Below are 23,300 nucleotides of genomic sequence, written 5' to 3'. Positions count from 1 at the left end.
TTCCGTGATTACTGCTAAATCACCATCACCTGCTTTTAAATGGAGCGGCATTTAATAGACAGAGCCGTAGATCACTGACAAGCTACGCAATATGGCGTTCATTATCACAGATGAATCACCTTCGATAATGAACGCGATATTGCGTAGCTTGTCAGTGATCTACGGCTCTGTCTATTAAATGCCGCTCTATTTAATCACGGAACCGGCTTTACTGACTAGATGCGCATGATCATATCGTTAGATATATCGCCCAGCCCTAACCAATAGATATTTGAGCTACTGTTGCCTTTCTATCATCTCTAACCAGTCTGCCCATTCTTCTCTGACATCAACAAAGCATTTTCGTCCACACAACTGCTGCTCACTGGATATTTTCTCTTTTTCGGACCATTCTCTGTAAACCCTACAGATGCGTGAAAATCCCAGTAGATCAGTTTTTGAAATACTCAGACCAGCCCGTCTGGCACCAACAACCATTCCACGTTCAAAGTCACTTAAAGTTTCTTCCCTATTCTGATGCTCGGTTTGAACTTCAGCAAGTCGTCTTCACCACATCTAGATGCCTAAATGCATATATGTGATTGGCTATTAGCATTTGTGTTACACAATTGAATACCAATAAAGTGGCCGGTGATATTTTTTATTCCAATATATATATATATATATATATATATATATATATATCGATATGCTTCATATTTACTCAACCTATATTCCAAAATATGCCAAAATATGCCAAATATGCTTTCTATTTGCTCAATATGATTATATGTGAGTGCAAACTCGTGAATTCACCTTTCAGGCATCTTCATTTTTAGTCTAAATGTTTAGTTGTGTTCTGCATCCATACCACACTCCCTGCTGATAATAAGCAAAAAGTATGCAGAGATAAATAGTCAAAAAACTGGGTACTCCAGGGGCCTAATTAGGTCAGAATGTTTTGCGTCTTTGAGAACTCATTTAAAATTCTGCTTCTGCAAGGAATCAGAATACGATTTTGATGTAATTATTCTATCCCCTTACCCCACCGCCCCCTTAGCATTTTACCCCATAATGCTTTGTGTGCTCTGATATGTTTCACATAAACTATTGTTTTATCAGTGTGGGTAAGTGTGGTTGTCCTATGTGTGTGTGTGTTTGATATGAAGTGTTCTAATGAGAGCTCTGCGGCACGTCTGTCCAAGAGGGTCACAAATCATGTATTGTTTGGTGTGCTTCTACAGAAAAACTGTTGTGTTGCACTTTCTTTAGATGTGCCTTCCAAAAAATGTATTGGCCATAAGGCCTAGATGATGATCAGCCAAGACTCAAGAGAGCTAGCATAAATGTCCACTGACACTCTGAAAGAACACCCATTATCCCACAGCACAATCGCTCCACTTTTGTCACAGAACGCCAGTGCTTGCCAAGATTTACCACTGTTAGCGCAGCAGCATAAACTCCCCTTTTCATGCAAGTTGTGCTGTTTTAAATGCAACTCACAAAAAGTGTGACTGCTCTTTAATGCGTCATACAGATGTTGCTGACAGGGCTTTCCTTTTAGTCTTAATAATCCTATTAAATTCAACTTCAATAGGCAATTTGGCTTTTAATAATTGATCATTAAATACAGATTTTTATATTCCTTTTTCTCTAGGTAAGATAATGATAATTTTCCATTCTCATTATCACTTTCTGTCCATAAAACTCAAATCTCCTCGATTACACAAGACTATGACGCTTGTTAAGAGGCATGTCAAGAAGAAATGTCCAGATTTCAAATCTGGGCATTTCAGAAAGGTAGAATAGAATAACTCATATTTTAAACTTATTTTTATTTTAAAATGAATAGAAAAATCAATAGAGCACCAATTTAGCATTTCAGAAGTTGTAGACGTTGTTACCCTAATTAAATATTACTCCAGTATAAGTACTCATTTTCAATTTTATTTGAGTAAAAGGATGTGATTTTTAGTGTACTTAAGTATTACAAGTAAAAGTTGCTGATAGAGGTACAGACTGATAGAAACATGTTTATTATTTATTCTAGCCAGCATTAGTCAATAAGGAAGATTTTTACAGACATTTATTATTGATCTGCATTTAACTTTTTTAATCACATGTATTATACACTACCAAAACATTAAACAGTAAAACATTAAGTGAAAAAATATATATCATATAGTATTTTTAAAAAGGGGAAAAAGAAAATATGTTAAAGTGTGCACCTTCAAATAGTATGAAAATACAGCCATCATGGAAGACAAAATGCGCTAACATTTTAAACGAACACCAGTGTGCAAATATACTAGTTTTATATCTTTGAAAATGCTATGGCAGCAGGGAAGATGTGCAGACATTAATTTATATTTTTCCCTACCCTGTATAGACTAGACATGTCCACATTTAAGCGTTTTTATATACTGAGCTTAAACAGCTCGCCCTTTGACAGTAGATTTAGTTCACTGACAGTCATTATCTAAATATTTTATTCACTATAACTATTTTTATTTGCAATAATTAATACTAAAATTTGCCAGATGATACTGTCATTTACATTTCAAATCCCCACTTAACTTAAAATCAAAATATTCTCCAATCAGATAATAATGCTATTCTCCTCTCTAATAATTTACTACTTAATAAAGATAAATCTTATGCCATGGTCTTTGGTAAAAAGCGTATGTTTTAACAATCTAACAATGTGTAATCAGATTAAATATCTGGGTTTATGGCTGGATGCTGAACTTTCTTTTAAAAATCACATTGACTTTGTAAGATTAATTTCGGAACCAGTGTATTGTATCAATCTAAAATTAGTTTTATAACTTTTATAACTTTTTCTTAGTAAAACTCAAGCTTGGACAGCTATCCCGGTTCTTGGCTCATTTTGACTCTGACTGGATCATTAAATCTATGAGTTCCTGACTCAAGAACAGCTGTAATCAGATTAGTCTGATTTGCAAGTAAGTCATTCAGTGTGATTATGAACAGATTCAGCAGGTTTTTGAAACGAATCAGCTTATTCAGAAATCTGACATTTTTATTTATATTAAATTTTTAACGCTTTTTATATATTTATTTAATTTTATTTATGTTTTATCTAATTAGATTCTCTTATTGTAATTCAGTATTTTACTATATTACAGTAAGTATTACTGTATTACTATAGTACAGTTGTAAACAATGTATTATTATTTAATTCAATTGTAGTAATGGAAATTTGGGTGGGGATGCATTGTCAGGAAATCAATGCCACAATGCATAAAATCTCACTGATCCTCAAAAAGCTTTGTTTTCTTTAAGAAAAATCTCGTTTTGAATTTCTTTGTTTTGAATTTGAGGTGGAATATGACCCATACTCTCCATAAGATTTACCCGACTGCTCTAAATTCTGTCAGTGCAACGCCAATTCACACCACATGAACAAAGTCTTTGCAAGAATCGCACACAGTGCTTGTTTTAGTCCAAAGAACGGTTGTCATGGAAACGCTGCACTTAAATTCACCATACAGAAGATTTCGGGGTGAAAAAAAAACCGACTTTTCTTAGTTTTCTTCTGTCAGTGCAATATTTACCAATTCACAAAAGTTATTTGGAAGTCACATGATGCAAATGACAATTTCGGCAGTGCTGGACACGAGAGGGAGAGAGAGAGAGAGAGAGAGAGAAAGAAGGAAAACTGTGCTGGAGAGAGAGAGAGAGAGAGAGAGAAAAAAGTAAAAATTGCATAGCAACAGTACATCTCAAAGACAGAGAAACAGAAGGTAGTACATCTCAAAGAATGAAACAGTCATTCCTCAAGGAAGATGTGTCAAAGGTAGGAATCGATCGGGATGCGCACAGCAGAGGGAGTCAGAGCAGCGTTTGCTAATGAACTTTGAACTGTAACGTCTTTTTTTTTTTCATTCAAGAATGTCTAGGCTACAATTATGTAGCAGCAAGGTAGGGTGCTTAAAACTGTTGTTGTGCACTAGCTAGGTTTGAATTTACAGGATATTTTTGGATCTTGGCTCCGGGTAAGATGAGAGTACCTAGAAATATCCAGAAAACCTAGATAGCTGGAGGTAAACACCCAACTGCTGCAAGAACAGCATGTACACAAAGCCAAATAGTTTTTGTTTTCTGTGAAGCTTTGATTTGAATAATGCAACGTTTAACACAGAAGTCCTCTGCTTGCACAGAAAAAAAAAAAAACATTTAGAAGACAGCACAGACATGTCAAATGAAGAGCTTAAATGTTTGAGATAAAGCAGATAATCTGAAAGGAACTGGATTTGCTGCTACTTTGGGTTGTCTGTTGTTAGTAGCACTGCTTTAATTAAGCGTCCCACCCTGGCCCACTTTCTTTTGGCGGTGGGCTGGTGATTAGACACAGTGTCATCCCACAATGGGAGCCATCAAGCCATGCAGCTCTTTGAAGTATCAAGAATCTTTGTAGGTTTGGATCTGGGTCACTTACAGTTCAGAACATGTTGAGTAAGAAAGAGAAAGAGATGTTCACCAGTAAGGCTGAACTGGACTGTTTTAAATATATACAGATAATTAAGTAGATGATTTCATTTGATAATTGTTTATTAAATGTGCTAGTGATGCTTGCAAAAGACAAACCACTAAGTAAAAACTGCAGTGGTCAAATCAGCCTGCAAGATTTGTGCTACAGCACCTCAAATTGTGTGACATGTTGAAGAGAGGTGTACTATTACCAGCACTGTAAAAATGTGCCTGTGGTGACATTTCTGCAAAATATTATGTTCCTTCTTGCATGTTTTCAGCAGCACACAAACATTTTTAAATATGAAACAATAAAAGATTAAAATGTAAAAGATTATTATTGTGTAGGCTACATTAATATAAAAATGCCTACATGTCATAATGGATAGCCATTGCATGTATCAGAATTTTTAGGCTACCTATTTGCTCACGCATGAGCAGCTCCGTTTCATCTCTAGAGATCCGTTCTGTCTTTGCGCTTGCAAATTCTGCTGTGTAAATAGTCCGCCATGGCACGAGCGCAACTGCCTCTTAAAGGGAATGGGAGATGACTAAAAAGTTACCTAAAAAGTTAATGCTCTATCACGTCTGAAAATAATGTACCACCTTCACTTAACTCTACCCTAAACCCAACCAACAGTGACCAAAAGCAAAAGCTGAGATAAAAACTCAGAATGAGATAAAAACACATTTGCTGATGCAACCATGCCATTTTAGCTTGATTCCACAAGTCTTTGAGCTCTTTCATCATGACTTGTGTTTCTCAGGAACCGTACTTGAGTATGTGAAAAAGTGAAAGTGACATGACATACAGCCAAGTACCATTTAACAAGTGCATTTAACCCATCCAAAGTGCACACACGCAGCAGTGAACACACACACACACAGTGAACACACACCCGGAGCAGTGGGCACCCATTTATGCTGCGGCGCCCGGGGAGCAGTTGGGGGTTCGGTGCATTGCATAAGGGCACCTCAGTCGTGGTATTGCCGGCCCGAGACTCGAACCCACAACCTTAGGGTTAGGAGTCAACCTTAGGGTATGTCACATCGTCGTATCAGTAAGCAAGCACAATTTTGCAAAAATTTAGGTAGAGGCACGTTATTCCAGTGAGCCTAGGATTTTCTAAATGATTTCCAGTGAGCCTAGGTTTTTCTAAACAATTTTACCTAATGAATAATAAAACAGTTGTAGACTTATATTAAAGACTTGGGACCTAGCAACCACACAGAGCACCCTAGAAACCACATAGCAGTGTATTAAAATTAATATTTTACACACAATTCTGTTTTTTTTTTATGGATACTATTGAATGGTTTAATTGTAATACTCAAAAAGGATGTCTAATCAACTGAATTCACAACAAAATGTAATGATAATGCTCTATAAAATGTATTTGTTTGTTTATTTATCTATTTTAAAATTTTAAATTCTTGAAGCTCTAATATATCGTCTTCTTTGCATCTCTTGCAGCTGACATCATATCCACAGTTGAGTTCAACTCAACAGGAGAACTCCTGGCCACTGGGGACAAAGGTGGACGAGTAGTGGTCTTCCAGAGGGAACAGGAGGTAATCTGGCTTAGACAAACTCTATAGAGTATTACTACTATGAGGCTTCCCATAAACTCACCAACACTATCAGAATATGAATGTTAATGGAGTCATGAAATGGAGAAGCAAAATGTTCTTGATATTAACACACATCTAAAACAAGAACTGCAACTTTCAAAACTCCTCAGTTTCAAATATTAATTATTCAGGCAACAGCAAGTACCAGATTTGAAATTGGGAGAACTGTGACGTCATGACAAACATGTGCCATCGATGTATGTAATCAAGGCTCTTGTGATTTGTCTGTCAATCACAAGATCGTTACTGCTGTTACATAAAAAAGCCCTTTTTGGGTGCAAAATAATTATGGGCTCATATAATCAATGATAGTTTACACTGCTCAATGAGTCCTTATTTATATCATATTTTCAGTGTGTTAGTTATGTTGAAGGTATTTTTACTCATTGCACTGTGTGGTCAGCGGACGTGACGGTGTTCAGCTACAGCACAACGCTGCTAGATCTAAATATAATGCTATAATCAACACTTTTTACTATTAGTTATTCTTGGTGGCTGTTATAGTAAAAGCACAGTAAAAGTTTTCAAGCGAGTTCACGTGTAATGCTCATTTCATATGCAAAGATTTTAGCCAATTATAGCAGTGGGCGTTTACACTGAAGTCTCAACAGACATGCCCCTTCCAATGAACCATTCAAATCAGAGGTATAAAAAACCATTTATATCTGTTTATTATGGGGAAAAAAACAGTAAAAATACTGTTAAATGGTATATAGGGTAAATTCACACCCAATATATCATTGCCATAATAGGACTGTGAATACAGTTGTAAATTTGGTAGTACACATACTCATGCTAAATTGACAGTTTATCCTCTATTGACTAAATTTGTGTTTTTATGAGTTGGTCAAGAATTGTTTCAGATCTAAAAACCCCTCAATGTTTTGTCTAGCAGCACAACAGTGCAAAAAAACCCCGCCGTCCACCCCTCCTCATCTCACACTCGCATCATCTTTAAAGAGATTTCATGGTGTCTGTTAATCCTCACACCATGATTCACGCCCCACTCTGTTTCAGACCCCCTTTAACCCCCTCCCTCCCACCGAGGGGAAATCTGTTTCCATTAATACCCTCGTCCTCTCTTGGTCTGTCTGAGTTCTGCTTATTGATTTAGACGCTTCCCAAGGTGAGAAGGGACCCTGAAGGTTTCCACGCTCTGATCGGTATTCCTCTAACCCGGACCACCTTTGTGCATTGAGATCCTGACCTGCCTCTCTTATATTTCATGGCTTTCAGCAACAAAGAAAAAAAAAAAAAATCAACAGACATTCCATATGGGTCTTAAAATAAGGGACTTAAAATAAGCCAATGTTTATGCTGAAATTTCCAATTATCATTTGTTTGCTGCTTCTAATTATGTGCATTATGTATAATTTGGTTTAAGCATTTTAATGTAGAGTGCTGTATGAATTGTAAATGTGATCCTCTGCTAATGTGGGATACATTTGTCATGCATGATATACATAAAATAGGCAGTGAAATAAACTATAAAAATAGGCAGTGAAACAAAGCAATGCACCAAATATATATAAAGGTTTATTTTTATTTATTTTTTTTTTGGTCTTGGTTTGAACTGTAAACACTTACATCATTGCAGAGTAAGAACCAGCCTCACCGTAGGGGGGAGTACAATGTTTACAGCACCTTTCAGAGCCACGAGCCCGAGTTTGACTACTTGAAAAGCCTGGAAATTGAGGAGAAGATCAACAAAATCCGTTGGCTGCCACAACAGAATGCCGCCTATTTCCTCCTGTCCACCAATGGTGAGCAAACACAATGTGATCTCTTCATATCAAGAGCAATAATCAGCATAAACCAGCTTGGCCTACTTCATAGTTCAAAGTGCAATAACACACATCCAGCAGGTTTTTAATATTAGTGTGTGTCTATATTTTTATTTTAAATGTTTATTTTAATGATTACAAGTAGGCAGAAATCTGAGAAATGAAATGATTTTACATTTTTGTTGTTTACAGTGCCCATTTGAGCAGTTAGGCTTCTAAACATTTCTTCTGTGTTTTTTGGCAGAGTAACTGCAGCCAATTAAAAGTATCCAGTTCTTCAGACACAAACTCACATTCATCAGTTTTCCAGAGAAGAATGGCTGTTATGAAGCTATGGTCCTGTTTTAGGACACTTCAGGGGTGCGTTTCCCAAAAGCAACTATGGTCGCAAGTTTTGTCGTAACCAATAGATTTCAATGGAACTAACTACCATAGTTAGCTAACAATGCTTTTGGGAAATGCACCCCGGAGTGGTTCGGCATACAGGCAACAGCAAGGTCCAGTCAGGTTAATTGGACGGAATTGATCCTAGCTGATTTAATTCCAGCCTGTTTTGTTGTGCCAGCTAACTTCACTCTCATTAATGGCCTCTTTCCAGTGGATCTGCTGAGTTTTTCTCAGCTCCTGACACCACAAACACTGCTTCCACCTTACACATTGTCACACATATCTCGTTTCCCAGATAAAACTGTGAAGCTATGGAAAATCAGCGAGCGAGACAAACGACCAGAGGGCTACAATCTGACGGATGAAGAAGGCAGGATACGGGACCCAACCACCATCACAACTCTGAGGGTAAGCAGAGTCCGTTTAAAGAAAGACCTTTTTGCGATGCCCCTTGGTCAGCTTGGACACCTTAGTCAAGGGTGTCCATTCCTTTTCCTGGAAGGCCACTTTACTACAGAGTTTAGCTCCAACACATCTACTGAGAGGTTTCTAGTCACTGTGTATATAATATGTAAAAAAAAATACAAATAAAATGCATGCCAAAAGAGCAGTATGTATGAAAATAGTATAGGTGAAAAGTACCTGGATGACCTACAACAGAAGCAACTGTGGGACTGTTACAACATGGCGGATGTTGTACGTCCGGATTTCATTTCATTTCACACCCCTATATTAGACAGGATGCTGCTAGTGATCCTCAAGACCTTGATTGATGGGTTCAGGTGTGCTTAATTAGGGTTGGGGCTAAACTCTGCTGGAAGGCTGCACTCCAGGAGCAGGAATGGAAACCCATGAATTATTTACTTGAATGAGGAATGTCCAAAATCTCCAAAAGGTATTGAGTGATGCGATTCCTCCAATATGTGTCTCCTTCTCCCCAAGCATAAGGAAAAGCTAGTCTTAATTTGTTGGCTCTAGTATGTGAAGGAAAAAAAAATAAGGTCAAGCTCTGTTGTAATTTGGCAGCCATAGCCTCCCCAGTGGAAGAGAGGAGGAATTATGTTTTGGAAGATGGAGTTTCATATCTCGCCAAAAACAGTTGACAAGGTAGGGGGTTTAGGTAGGATTTTGGAGGCTTGGTTTCATCAAATGTTTGATGGAGCTGTTGTTGAAGGTGTGAGAGTGAAGGAAGCCTATGCATCTGTCAGTATGGACCCACAGGAATATACCCTCCTATATACATGATTTCACACTGTGGAAGTGGAACGTGTCCAGAGGTGACCTGCTGCTACAGCTGGGGGGCAACTGATAAATGTCAAATGTTAATGTTGTGTTGATACTGTGGTCTTCTCTTCTGGGAATCGTTAGATTGATCCCAGGCAGGATCTTTTTTGTCATTTCTTCTTCTTTCAGAGTATACAGGGCAATGTTTGGCAGCTGCCCGAGATACATTGATTAATTGATTACATTTTCCCTGCCCCCGCCATTTTTCTTCAATTTTATAATGTTTGGGGGAAGACCGCATTAAAAGTTGCTAGGCCCCTTCATTATCTTTTGAGAAAATCTCAAAAAGCATGTCTTAGCCCTGTTGTTTTCTGGCAGCTGATTCAAAGGTTGGAAATGCAAAGAGGTTTATTTCTGGCATAAGGCATTTGAGGAAAAGTGTAACTGAACTCTAAATTACACATTGGCTTGACATGTCGGTTCCATGACCTGGCGGTTGTGCTCCTAAATAATGATCTGTGGCATTCATTTAAATAATCCAAGTTTAAATCAGTCATTATTCATGAATTAAAATCATTTGATTGTTAAACATGCATTAATTGCAGTTAATCAAACAACCCAGGTAAATATTGTATAATATAGTTACCCTTTTATCCAACTACTTTGCTGTACTAAAGGATTTTTCCTGTTTGAGAATTAAGTAATTATGATATTGATTTATCCAGCAGTCATCCACTCAGAAAGATGTCAATATGCAACCCCAGTTGTACTCTAATTCAGTCATCACAGAATGATGCCTTATTTTCTTCACTGGGCTTGGATGACCCTCACGTAATGGGTGACTAAGTAGGTAAATGTAAAAATGCATTATGGGAGAAGATGCAATTCTTAGATTTCACTGAAACATAATAAACTATCCAAAGCTTATAGAAACTGTTAATGCCCTTTGGGTCCCATTATTTCCAAAAGAACAGATGTCACAAACAATGTTAACCCTGTGACAGTTGAACCAACATGTCAACTTCAGGTTTAATGAATAGCAGGAGTTTCAGGGCAGAACTATTTGTAATTTTTGTCATTTAGTATTGATTTGACTTTTGACCAAACTGCAGGAAAAAAGAGAGGCCTTGGTGACATCAGATCAAGTTATTGCATTTTGATTTTCTTATTTTATTGGTTGCACAGATGGGTTTAGAAAGTAAATAGTGTCAATTCTGATTTCATGTTGACTTCAAGTAGAAATTAGAAGTTAAGTACATGATTAAGTGTGCATGTAAATATTATGGGTTAATAAATCTGGGACAGATCCAGTTATCTGCATCCTATTAAATTAACATCAATTTACAGTATGTCTCTCTTTCTATTGAGGATACAGTATACTGGTGGCTCTGGATCGTGGATATATTTAGGAGATTGTTCTTGAGACGAATGTAATGTGTTCAGGGTAGCAGTTCCATCACCTCCTCCTTAACTAACACTGCAACCCACTGGAGGCCAGAGCTAGAAGAGAATCCTCTACCAAATGTGTGTGTGTGTGTGTGTGTGTGTGCACAAAAGCAGGGCATTTATCACTCTGCACAGACTGAGCAGAGAGGAGAATGAGATAAAGTGGGAGGTAAGTGTGGATCCCTCGCAGGGAGTCCACAGGGTACATCTGCCCCTACTGCCAGACTAACACTCGGCAACTGAGTGTTTACTGCCTTCATCTGTGCCTCCACTCCAAACACGAGGGGATTCACCCAGCAAAATTGTTTCTGCTGGGGGGAGGAGGTTGTCACTGTCAATAAAACAGTGAATTTGAGATATCTAGGAAGGCATGTATAATTTGTGTTTGACTCAAAGACAAAAGAACATGTCAGCTAAAGGGATGTTTGGTTTTGTTAGGCTATAAAAAGCAGCCTAGTGGAAAAAAGATACTTTCCAGGGACCAAGAGGGTGGTGTAGTGGCCCAGTGCCAGTGTGAGAAGGTTTCAGGGGAACCGTTTGTTGATCTCATGCTTATGTTTTACGCTTCGTAAAACAAAATCATTTGGATTTTGGATATTGTACCCCATACAGGTTTTTTCCTTTTTGTTTCTCTCTAATTATTTTCATTTTCTCATTTCAGATTGTCGGTCTGTGTTTAGTGGTGGGAATTTTCAGTGACTCTTTCTGCAGGTTACATTGTCACACCAGTAGGTGGCGATATGTAACGGTCTTTATGAGTGGGTCATTTTACTATCTCATTCTGGCGTTTGCTATTTGAATCAGGTCAATAGGGCCTTTCGCACCGCTTTAGTTCCAGAACTAAATGTACAGTACTAAAGTACAGGGACGGTTTTGCGCGAACTGTTTCCCAGTAACATTTAAAGGGTTGCATTCGCACTGACAGTGTGTACTAGGAAGGGACGTAAGCCGGTCGACAGCGATGTCATTTGTGCGCAGCTTTCAACAACGTTAACAAAGAAGAACAACATTAATAACAGGAGGATGGAGGACGCTGTGATCAGAGCTGTGTTTTTGTTGTTGTGGTTTCACAATAATGGACATGGAATGTCGACGTATACGTAAAGCGATTGAAAGAGCGGAAAGAAGGACTAAGAATCTCCAACGACAACGATTGGCAGTGCTACATTTACTACAAGTGCCTGCACTCCAGCATCCGTATATTTATCACTGTTCGTCACACTTGCGAAATAAGCTGAAACAATGTTTACAGTATGTTTACACAGTGTTTTAAATCATGGCGGGTGAGGGCGTTTTCGAATGCATTTGGCCAATCAATGTCTACTTACATCACAGGTAGTACCAGTTGTGCTGGTTAGACCCTGCTCTGGAGTAGGAGTTAATTTGGTTCTCAAAAAAGGCAGTCTGGTACTAAAACGCCAAAAGTGGGTACTTCCACAATTAGTTCTGGTACTATGAAAAGGTTCCTGTGGTGTGAAAGGCCCTACTGTCAGAGAAGCAAAGCAGCGGACCAGGGCACAAAAACATTGTTTGCATCATCAAGGTGTAGCTACTGAATTTGTTCTTCTAATGTGTTAATGCATTCAGCCACATTAAGTGTAATGCTAATCCAAAAATGTGCTTTATGTGGTAACATCTAAATTAATAACATTTTATTTTAAAATGTTAAAAATGTTATTTTACATTATAAATATATTAGGTTACACCAACAAAACTAAATTTAAGGGTAAGAACAGGTAGAAATAGCTCTTTAAAGGGATACTCCACTCCAAAATGAAAATTTTGTCATTAATCACTTACCCCCATGTCGTTCCAAGCCCGTAAAAGCTTTGTTCGTCTTCGGAACATAATTTAAGATATTTTGGATGAAAACCGGGAGGCCTGTGACTGTCCCATAGACTGCCAAGTAAATAACAGTGTCAAGGTCCAGAAAAAGTATGAAAGTCGTCATCAGAATACTCCTTCTGCCATCAGACATGCAATCTGGGTTATATGAAGTGACAGGAACAATTTTTCTTAAGCCAAGAAAACAAAAATAACGACTTTATTTAACAATTCCTTTGTCAACAGTCTCCTTTGTGTCTCTCCATATAGCCGTGTGCTGCGTACACTTGTGGCGCAGATGATACAGAAGAGCATATGCAGCATACGGTGATATAGAGAGACACAGAGGAGACTGTTGACAATGGAATTGTTGAATAAAGTTGTTATTTTTGTTTTCTTCGCTTACAAAAAGTGTTCCCGTCGCTTCATATAACCCAGATTGCACGTCTGATGGCAGATGGAGTATTCTGACGACGACTTTCATATCTTTTATGGACCTTGATACTGTTATTTACTTGGCAGTCTATAGGACAGTCAAAGGCCTCCCGGTTTTCATTTTGAACGCAGCCATTGTGTTAATGAGTGAGATGAGGCTAACAAAATTACAGCATTTGGTAATTTTTTTTAGATTCAATAATTTAATTTAATTAATTAAACATGTTTAAAGACATTCAATACATTTAATACAAAGTTCTGTCATAGGTTCTAACACAATCTGATATAATCACATCATGATTGGTTTCTTTCACATCAGCAGCCAATGAGCTTGCTGCTCAACATTTAAATAGTCAGCTACTGCTTCCTGGAGCAGTTGCAGCGGGCTTCAAAAACTCTCCACCTTCCCCAGTTTCACCTGTATAGATCTGCTACAGGGGAATTTCATCTATGTTATACATGGGGGTAATTTCATTTAATTAATTTAATTAAAGTAATTCTTGCATGCTCACAGCTGCATGTCTGTGGCTGTATTGGCAGTAGCAAGTCTCAGTACTTGCTCTGCTGCAGTAGTAGCAGCAGCGTGGCAGATCTATTCTGTCAAGACCCACATTAACATTGCCATATATATTATCATGCTACATTTTCAGAGAGTTTTCATGACAGAATTGCAGTTAACAATCAGTCAGTTTGACATTACTACTGTTGTTTTTTTTTTTTAAGAAAAGATTCACTCTTCACTTATTAATACCTGCTGAGACTGAGTATATGTATAAAATAGGAATAAATCTCCACATACTCTATCAGAATCCATGCTGATTTATGATTTCCATACTAAGATACAATCTGCAATGCTAAAGATATAAATTATGTATGTTTTAATGGTGTACCCACATATACAAACCCCCTCTTATCATTAGTGACTGAATATCCCAGCAGTCTTAAATTAATTAATGCTTGATTGAAAGATAATTGCTTCAATCAGTCTTGATTGCTCCTGTCAACTGAATTCATGAAGCTATGCTCAATGAGCTAATTTTATTATTGAAAGCACATGTAGGGTAGTAGAGGACAGACCAGCAATCAGAAAGAACAAATTAAAGTCACAATTTCTGTCACAACGCAACAAATCTGAATTCTCCTAAAAATTTGTTTATTTTCTTAATGAAAGCATAATTTAATGTTTTCTGTTTAAATTGAAAAATGACCTGAACATTACATTTGTGAGTTTAACATCATATTTTTAAGCAGAATGTACAAAATATTTGAGGCCTGCTGTTGCGTACTTTTGTCAAATGAATTATCAGAGTGAAGGCAGTAGAAAATGTACTTTAAACACATACATCAACAATAGGGCATCCCTCATCCCACCCCCATCCTCTAATGGAAATCAAAAGATGGAGATGGAGTTCCCATGTGTTAGGTGATAATGACCTGCCTTGGCAGTGTGTGCCCCTCCTCCACCTCATGTCTTTCATGGCACTTCTGTCATTAGTGGAGAGCAGCGCCCATACAAAAAATTAAATAAATAAAATAAATAAATCCCGGGGAGTCTGACACTGACTGCGACGCAATATCCCTTCTGTGAAGCACATGTAGGAACGTTGGCCCTTAGATTAGTCATCATTAAAGAGATGATTGTCCTTTGCTCACTATTACCATGCTGCATTGTGGGAGTTAGACTCCACACGTCTTCAGATCTTGACAGTATGGCTTTGGGAGTCGGTTGGGACTAGGTGTAGGCAAGTAGTTTGAGAACAAAAGACCACCTCATTTATTTCAGCTCCAGGTACTGTATGGTATCTCTATTTGTTTTCAGAGGAAAAAACAATAACAAATTGGGCCTCATTCATGAAACATTCATAAATATAGGAGTAAATTCTGAGTAATTTGCGCGTAAAAGAGACCTTCCTGAAACTCTCCACCGGATTCACAAACGCTTCGTAAACGTCCGATTTGATCGTTAAACATGCGTATGTTAGTGAATTCCAATAATTCGTAAATAGGGCGCTCACGCTCATTCACAATTAGCATAATCCCCACCTATGAATTACAGCGACGCAAATTGCGTGTCCAGGAACGCAGTGGAATATTCTGGACTCCTTTCTCAGGTTTGGCTCCAGTAAATATTCAATAACGTGTGCCCACCAAAGTGTTTTGTCAGGTGCTCGGCCAGCTGGTGGCGCTTTAAAAACGCTTTGGTGGCACTGTGTTTTTCCAGCTGAGATGCTTTGGTTACTATAATGTGGAATATCCATGGCAGTAATGTATTACTAGTATCTCATTTTGAAGAATATTACAACTAATCTGAAGAGGATTGTATTTTGACAAGTTTAAAATATAGCTTGAGACTGCCCAAACAATCATAAAATAACTCCAGAAAATTGCAGCATTTTTTATTAGCTGAAAACAAAGGCACGCTGAATGCACGCGGAGGCTTCAGTCTGTTGCAGAAAAACAGACAGAGGCTGACAATGAGCGAAAACGGAAGGAAATAGTTGCGGGCTATCACGGGGAGTTTGCGAGTTATGAGGAGTTTAATACACGTATATGTATCATAGCTTGTACACTGAAAAAATCTTATTTATTTAGCTCCTTACCATTACCATAGTGGTCTGGCCTTAATATTTTCCTCAAAACAGTTGTCTCCCTAATGTTCTAGATATGGCCTTGCTTGGTATAAATATAAAAGTTAGTTGAAAAAATCACCAGTGTAGAAACGATGATACGTAGAACAAGAACAAAGAGGATTTATTATTATTATTCAATAAAAAAAAAAAAAGTTTAATTTGTTGTGAAAGTGCATGATATTCTAGGCTGAATATGAAAGGTTTTTTTTTTTTTTTTTTTTTTTTTTCAGTGTACATACGTATAACAGTCTATAGCAATATCTACAGTATAAATATCTAGAATTTTTTCCTCTTGCAATACACCCTGCCCCACCCCAACAGAAAAAAGTACTGGTGTCAAAAAAGTACTTAAGTAAAAGTACAAATTACTCTTCTCAAAAACTACTCAGAGTACTAGCTACTAGTTACTTTTTAGCCGGCGATATTTAATGAATTACCAAAAAATATTCATATCACAGATCTATGTGGATAATAGCTACTTTGAACAAAACCCATTGTTATCTTATTGACAAAGTACGTGAATTAGTGGTCAAGATACAGGAATTTCTAACTTCACAATATTGAAGTACCTGTGAACCGGAAGTTGCAACTGACTTCAGTGTTGTGATGTATTTTCAAGTGAAACAGAATATTAAATAAAGGGCGAGGCTTTACTGTGGTGCAGCTCCACTCCACCTCTTGCTCATAGCGGATTCACGGTTGGATAGGAGTGGTTAAGAATATCTGTTTCTGGGTCCCGACGCTCTGCCAGACGCCCCAAGAAAACACCAAACTGTGCTAATATACAAACGATCTGCCATAACCCCAAACATTAAACACCTAACTGTGTGCTATCCATACAAATCCCACGATGGCCAGACAATAATTCAGCTAAAATATTAGAACCCTGAACCTTTATATTTTTACTTAAACCCCTTTAAATGCCAGCTGGCCAATATTAATTAAATAGTGCTCAGAAATATGTTGAGATAGACTCAAGTGAGGTAGACGGGACCGGAGTGCTTTCGTTTACTTTTTTTGCTTTTGTTTATTTGTGTTTTAAATTGGGTAACTTTGTTGCTAAATCGTACTTAAAGTAAGCTTGATTTCAAATTAATTTCAAACTAATTGAATGAGCCATAGAACATCAGACTACAAAAAAACTATACAGTAACAAATTAACTCAATTCAGTTTGAGGTAATCAAAATATGACAACACTGAATTTTTATAAGCAGTGATTTAAGAGCCATAGAACATCAGACGGCTTAATGACTGTACTGTACAATGAAGTGATGCAGTTAAACAGACTAGGATATTTATATGTACAAATCAGACAAAAATCCCATTCCAAAACATTTAATAGCATAAACTTACTTTGTAAAGAAATAAAAGTTCCATCTTTGATTGTTGAAATTTCTGGTGCATTTCACTTACAGCCAATAAAATTTCTATTAGCATTTTTATCAGTCAGGCGTGGATCTAGTCTGAGTGGCTGAAAACATTTGACAAAGTTTAATTCAGGAGTAAAGAGAAATAATTTCTACTTTAAAAGCATGGAGAGATCGCAACTGCACACAGTCTGCGCACAAGCAGTGTCGGAGTGAGAGGACCGGTGGTTCACTTATATAAGTTAAGCCTATTTGAGAGCTCGCATCCAGTTTTCTGTGATTACGTGACAGTGTTCTCATGTTACAATAAAGCGCTCGCCACATTTGCGCGGGAATGATTAAAATTCCAACACCGCTTTTCCCAGTTCAGATAACAGGGCTTTTATTGGTCCCTTTACAATCGGATATTTTTATTGGCTACTGAAGTGCCTTCAAAGGTTTGAATATCAATTAAAATTTTGGGCGTACTCCGTAAAGAAATATGATTTAAAAAGAAGTAAATTATTTTGCTTAATTTGTAATTAAGGACAAGTAAAAGTACAGCTTTAAAAATATACTCAAAGTACAAGTACCCGAAAAAACTACTTAATTACAATAACGTGAGTAGTTGTAATTCGTTAGCTCCACCACTGGTTAATAGATAAGATTCCTAAAGTTGCAAAAACTAAAGTCTCAAACCCAAAGAGATATTCTTTACAAAAGTTAAGACTCGTTCACACCCTCCTAAAGCACCTCATTTAAACATGACTATGTCACTGTATGGGAAGATTTGCATAACACCGCCCAAATGTTCACGCAAAGAAAGAAGGCGTAACTTTGATTCTTGGTGTAGTATTATTGTTGCTGCCGCCGCCATGTCGTGGAGCCACTGTTCCAGAACAGTTCAAACCAAATATTCAGATGTGTACAACGCATTTTACAGAGGACCAGGACTGATTCCTGGGAGAGTAGCCTACAATGCTGGTGTTCTGACAAATAATGCTGACTCACAGCCTGTAAGTACATTTTCATATTTAAAGAATTTGCCACTGATGATTCAAATGCAAGTTTTGAGTAGTGTGGAGTAGCGCTTGTTGTTTGTTGTTTCTCTGATCACAACTGCAGACATGGTTTTATGTTTATGTGGCGCGATGCAATGCGCAAAAAGATAGTATAAGTCATTATAGTCAGTAATTATGTCCCCACTGGATGCTACAAATGCCTCATTTGTAATGGGTTTTATTAGTTTTGTCTCGTCGCACCGGGACACGGCATCACAGTATGGTAAGTGCGTAACATTTCTGTCACACGCTTGAGGTATTTGGCCAATCACAACGCACTGGATAGCTGGCCAATCAGAGCACACCTCGCTTTTCAGAGAGATGAGCTTTGTAAAAATCGACACGTTTCAGAAAGGCGGGGCATAGAGGAGAAACAATAATGTACAGTATGTGGAAAATAATGTGTTTCTTTAACCTTAAACCGCATAAACACATTTCATTACACCAAATACACAAAATAATGTTATTTTTTAGCAATGTTATATGTCCCCTATAAATATAACAAATGAGAAATACACAGAATTGCCTAAATTAAATAAATTATCTTTTATTAGATTCAAGAAATTGAGTAGGATAAATTTGGGCCGGCTCATATAGTCATTCACTAATGGGAGGACATCCATCCATTTTCCAAACCGCGTGGGATGCTAAAGCCTATCCCAGGCTCTTTGGCCAAATACAGGTCATCACCCATAGCTGATGGCCAGTGTCTAACACATACATGAACTCAGGTTTAACACATACATGAACTCACACAATTTAATCTTTAATTCACCTATCCTGTATCTCTTTGGGTGGGGGGGAAACTAGAGTTCAGTTGGGACCTGGGACCTGAGCCACCATGCTACAGGCGATGTTTTTAAGCAAATATTTAATTTTTAAGAATCCCGTATCTCAGTACTTATTGCAAATATTGACGTTCCCTTTGTTGTCTCTTTTCCCAACCATGTGTCTTCCTTCTCCTCTCAGGTGCCCGTTTTAAGGCCCATGGACTTGATGGTGGAGGCCACACCACGTCGCATTTTTTCTAATGCTCACACCTATCACATTAACTCCATCTCGGTCAACAGTGACTATGAGACATACATGTCCACGGATGACCTGAGGATCAACCTATGGAACTTGGAGATCACAAACCAAAGCTTTAGTATCCTTTTAGAATCAGATGATTGATGACAATCTGAGATGGTTGCAAATATTGGGACTACTAAAAGAACTGTGTTCATTCAAACGTATATAAACTGCTTATCCTAATTAGGATCACGGGGATGATGGACTCTATCCCAGTGTCTCAAGCCAAAAGAAAAGAAACACCCTGGACAGATGACCAGCTCATCACAGGGCCTGTTATAAGAGTGGAAATGTAAAAATTGAATACTTTAGGTAATGTGCCAAGTCAACATATCTATGATATCTCCTACCGTTTGGCTATAGTCCTGTTACTTGATGGAAGAATTGATTGTTGTGCTTATACATTTTTACATTAATATTTGATAAAAGCAATAAACCTTTTTGCATCATACGTCACAGCATCCTTTAACTATTGTAAGTTCACAGCTACCTCCTGTGGCTTATTGCTTTATTTTCCCAGTTGTGTCTTTGTACCCAGACACAATAAATACTGACAGGCTTTTGTTACTAAACTAAGGACAAAAGGAATCAGCTAAACCAGCAATCAAACAAACCCAATAAAGCACATGCAGACTGTCTCTGCTGTCACTTAATTCTGATAGATGACACCTCTGTGATGTACATTACACCCATTACCCTTTATCAAGTGTCCACCACTAATCCTGACCCCTTCTTTGCCGTCCCAAAGATAAATAGTGTCCAGCTTACTCAGGCACACATCCCCATCGATCACTATTGATTACTGTTCTCAAGGACCCTGCAGGACGAAGAGCCTGTGGACAGTCTGTATGGGTGGCCATGGGTTCTGTGGAGTCCCTCAAGGGATAAGAAGATAAGTTAAGATAAGCCTGTTATTAGCCAAAAGTCAGACTGTAAATGTATGATCCTCACAACATGTCATGATGGATAACATGTCACTACCCAATACCAACAGATGCATGTGATGCTATATTTATGGCTCCTAGAGTTTTTTTTTATCCAAAGTTTTTTATATAAGCCAGTTCTGAAAGCGTAGATTCTCTTGGGAGAAATTTAGCATGAGAGATTTTCTCAGTTGCGGATTTACGTCTTTGTAAGCTGGTTTCATCCAATCATTTGGGAATGTAGATCTGAAGTAATCCACCATATATACTCTAGGACCAGACACATTAATCAAGTAGGACATTTATTGAAAGGGTTTTAATGATTTATGGGGAATTCCATGTGCTTCGAGTGTATGAAATGTAGGATTGTGGATCCTTCACTCTGCCTACTCAGATATTGTGGACATAAAGCCAGCCAACCTGGAAGAATTGACCGAGGTGATCACAGCGGCTGAGTTTCACCCTAACCAGTGCAACACGTTTGTCTACAGTAGCAGCAAGGGCTCCATAAGATTGTGTGACATGAGAACATCCGCACTTTGTGACAACCACTCTAAATGTGAGCTCACTTTAGTCCTTTTTTGGTTTCCTTGTTGGAACTTTGATTGAGATGTGCCATTTATTTTGTCTGCCAACTCATTGCAGCCATTCAATATTTTTCCTCAAGATCTTGGTTTAAACCAAACAGGTTAAAGCCATTTTGAAATTTCAGTTGGGTTCAAAACCAGACATTCTATGACCATTATGAGAATCAGTCCAAGGCTAGACCCCTTAAGGCCCAAAACCAGAAAAAAAATCCAAATTCCAAAACACAGAGTTACTCCAAGACCCGTTCGGTCCAAGAACTAGGGGGTCAATTTTGATTAACCGATATAAAGAAAATACTGAATTTATTGCAGCATTCAATTAAAAAAACTTTGATTATTGTATTGTAGAACAGAGAGTTTTGTGGTTGGAACCAAACTGATTTGAATTTGAAAGTAGTATAAACTGACAACAAGATCCAGACCAATGCCATTAGAGGTTTTAAGACCAAGGCCACAAGATCAATGCCTCAATTCTGCTCCTGAAAAATTGCTTATATATTAATGTCTTCTTGTTTCTTTTCATCAGTATTTGAGGAACCAGAAGACCCCAGTAATCGCTCCTTCTTCTCAGAGATCATCTCTTCCATCTCAGATGTGAAATTCAGCCACAGTGGACGTTACTTGATGACCCGGGACTACCTCACAGTGAAGGTGTGGGACATCAACATGGAGAGCAAGCCTTTGGAAACTTACCAGGTATTGGCTTTGCAGACTGAACAGTGACCTGTGATTACGTTTATAATGATTGGTTTATAATGACATCAAAAACTAGTTTTACTGTAATTGTCGGTCAAATATTCCACTAGGTATTGATCATCTTTGTATTTGGTTCTACCTTTTACAGGTCCATGACTACCTTAGGAGTAAGCTATGCTCACTGTACGAGAATGACTGCATCTTTGACAAGTTTGAATGTGTCTGGAATGGAACTGACAGGTCTGTCAAAAGCAGGGGTGTCTGGTCCTTCTCCTGGATGTCCACCTTCCAGCGATTTGCTCTGTTCTGGAAATTTGGGGATTAATTCTGAATCCCTTGATTAGCTTGGAGCCAAACTTTACACCAAGGATGACCAACTCTGGTCCTAGAGAGCCACTGTTCTGCAGAGTTTAGCTCCATCTCAGTCAAACATGCCTGAAGAATCTAACCTTTGTCTCCAGGATTGCCTGAAATTACAGGCAAGATATGTTTAATTAGGGCTGAAGCTGACCTCTGTGGGACAGTGGCCCTCCAGGACCTAAGTTGCCCATCCCTGCTCTACAGGAAGGTGGACCTCCAAGATAAGGACTGGACTCCCCTGGTCAAAAGCAATCAATCACGCATGGTTTTTCAGATTGATTTTCGACTGTATGGTGCCGGTATCAAGAACTAATTGTCTTATTCCTTTCCCATTAGTGTCCTAATGACAGGCTCCTACAACAATTTCTTCCGTATGTTCGATCGGAACACTAAGCGTGACGTGACTCTGGAGGCCTCACGGGAAAACAGCAAACCCAGAGCCATTCTCAAGCCACGCAAAGTTTGTGTTGGTGGCAAGCGTCGTAAAGATGAAATCAGTGTAGACAGTCTGGACTTCAGTAAGAAGATCCTACACACTGCATGGCACCCCAATGAGAACATCATCGCTGTGGCCGCCACCAACAACCTCTATATATTTCAGGACAAGGTCAACTAGCATGTAGCTCTGATGTCTCCAGTTATCACAACGACAAGAGGCATTATTTCTCTAGATGAACTGGGAGTTTAAAAGGTTGGACTCACTAGCAGTGAACTTGAGGAACATCTAGATGAGCTTGGCCTTCTACAGCAGATTTGATATTGTACTGAATCTAACAAAACAAAACTTGAAGGTGCACTACAAACCAAGGACAACTACACTGGCTGTTGGACTGCTTTTTTTTTTTTAATTACTTAAAATCTCCCTAGCTATAGGTTTATTGGTAATGCACAGCAATACAAAGTGGAACCTTTTATCTTTAATGTCACTAAAGGCCCTTTCACACGATTCACATCAGGGCCTCTCTCCAGCACCATTTGACCTCCATGAGAAGCATCCTAGATGCCATCATGGTAGTATGTTGCTAGGTAGCAAGTGAAATGAAGTGAAAAAGAGAACAAAAATATATTTTCTTTGAATGTCATGCCTTTCAAGTTGAGTAGAGGCACAGCCTCTTCCATCTTGCTTTGATTTTTGTGCTGGTGTGTCTCATGTAATGTCATACAAACTTGGTAATCATTGGATGCATTTTGAAAGATCAACTGATAAGCCAATTCAAATTTGACATTCAGTGCTACAGTTTTTGCGTGCAACATTTTTGACACTTCATGCTGTTATGTGGAATGCATTGAAAAGTCATGTGAAAGGGCCTTAAGATAGCGAGAGGAAATGTTTCAACTCAGTATTCAGCCTACATCTGATTCTTGCTTCTTGGCAGGACAGAGGATGCAGATGGCTTCGAAAATTGAACATGTTGTTGTG

The 23,300-nt window shown here is 38.2% G+C and overlaps 1 protein-coding gene across 4 annotated transcripts in view; it reads left to right on the top strand.

The window, feature by feature from the left end:
• LOC109078749 (serine/threonine-protein phosphatase 2A 55 kDa regulatory subunit B beta isoform-like) overlaps nt 1-23,074 on the top strand; it is a 90,166-nt gene extending 67,092 nt beyond the window's left edge. For 2 of the 4 annotated variants that reach the window (XM_042711182.1, XM_042711184.1), the window contains exons 2-9: nt 5,948-6,045; nt 7,703-7,868; nt 8,572-8,684; nt 19,213-19,390; nt 20,632-20,796; nt 21,351-21,520; nt 21,669-21,760; nt 22,217-23,074. In XM_042711182.1, coding sequence (XP_042567116.1) covers nt 5,948-6,045; nt 7,703-7,868; nt 8,572-8,684; nt 19,213-19,390; nt 20,632-20,796; nt 21,351-21,520; nt 21,669-21,760; nt 22,217-22,496 — 1,262 coding nt within the window. In that variant the 3' untranslated portion in view covers nt 22,497-23,074. Of the gene's footprint in view, nt 1-5,947; nt 6,046-7,702; nt 7,869-8,571; nt 8,685-8,846; nt 9,172-9,296; nt 9,384-19,212; nt 19,391-20,631; nt 20,797-21,350; nt 21,521-21,668; nt 21,761-22,216 lie in introns of those variants that run through there. The other 2 variants (XM_042711186.1, XM_042711185.1) reach the window with 2 other exon arrangements.
• Nucleotides 23,075-23,300: the final 226 nt, after the last annotated feature.

The sequence above is a fragment of the Cyprinus carpio genome, chromosome A21 (genome assembly GCF_018340385.1).
Source record: "Cyprinus carpio isolate SPL01 chromosome A21, ASM1834038v1, whole genome shotgun sequence".
NCBI lineage: Eukaryota > Metazoa > Chordata > Actinopteri > Cypriniformes > Cyprinidae > Cyprinus > Cyprinus carpio.
Note: the sequence above shows the minus strand (reverse complement) of the source record. Positions and strands in the feature narration are given on the sequence as shown.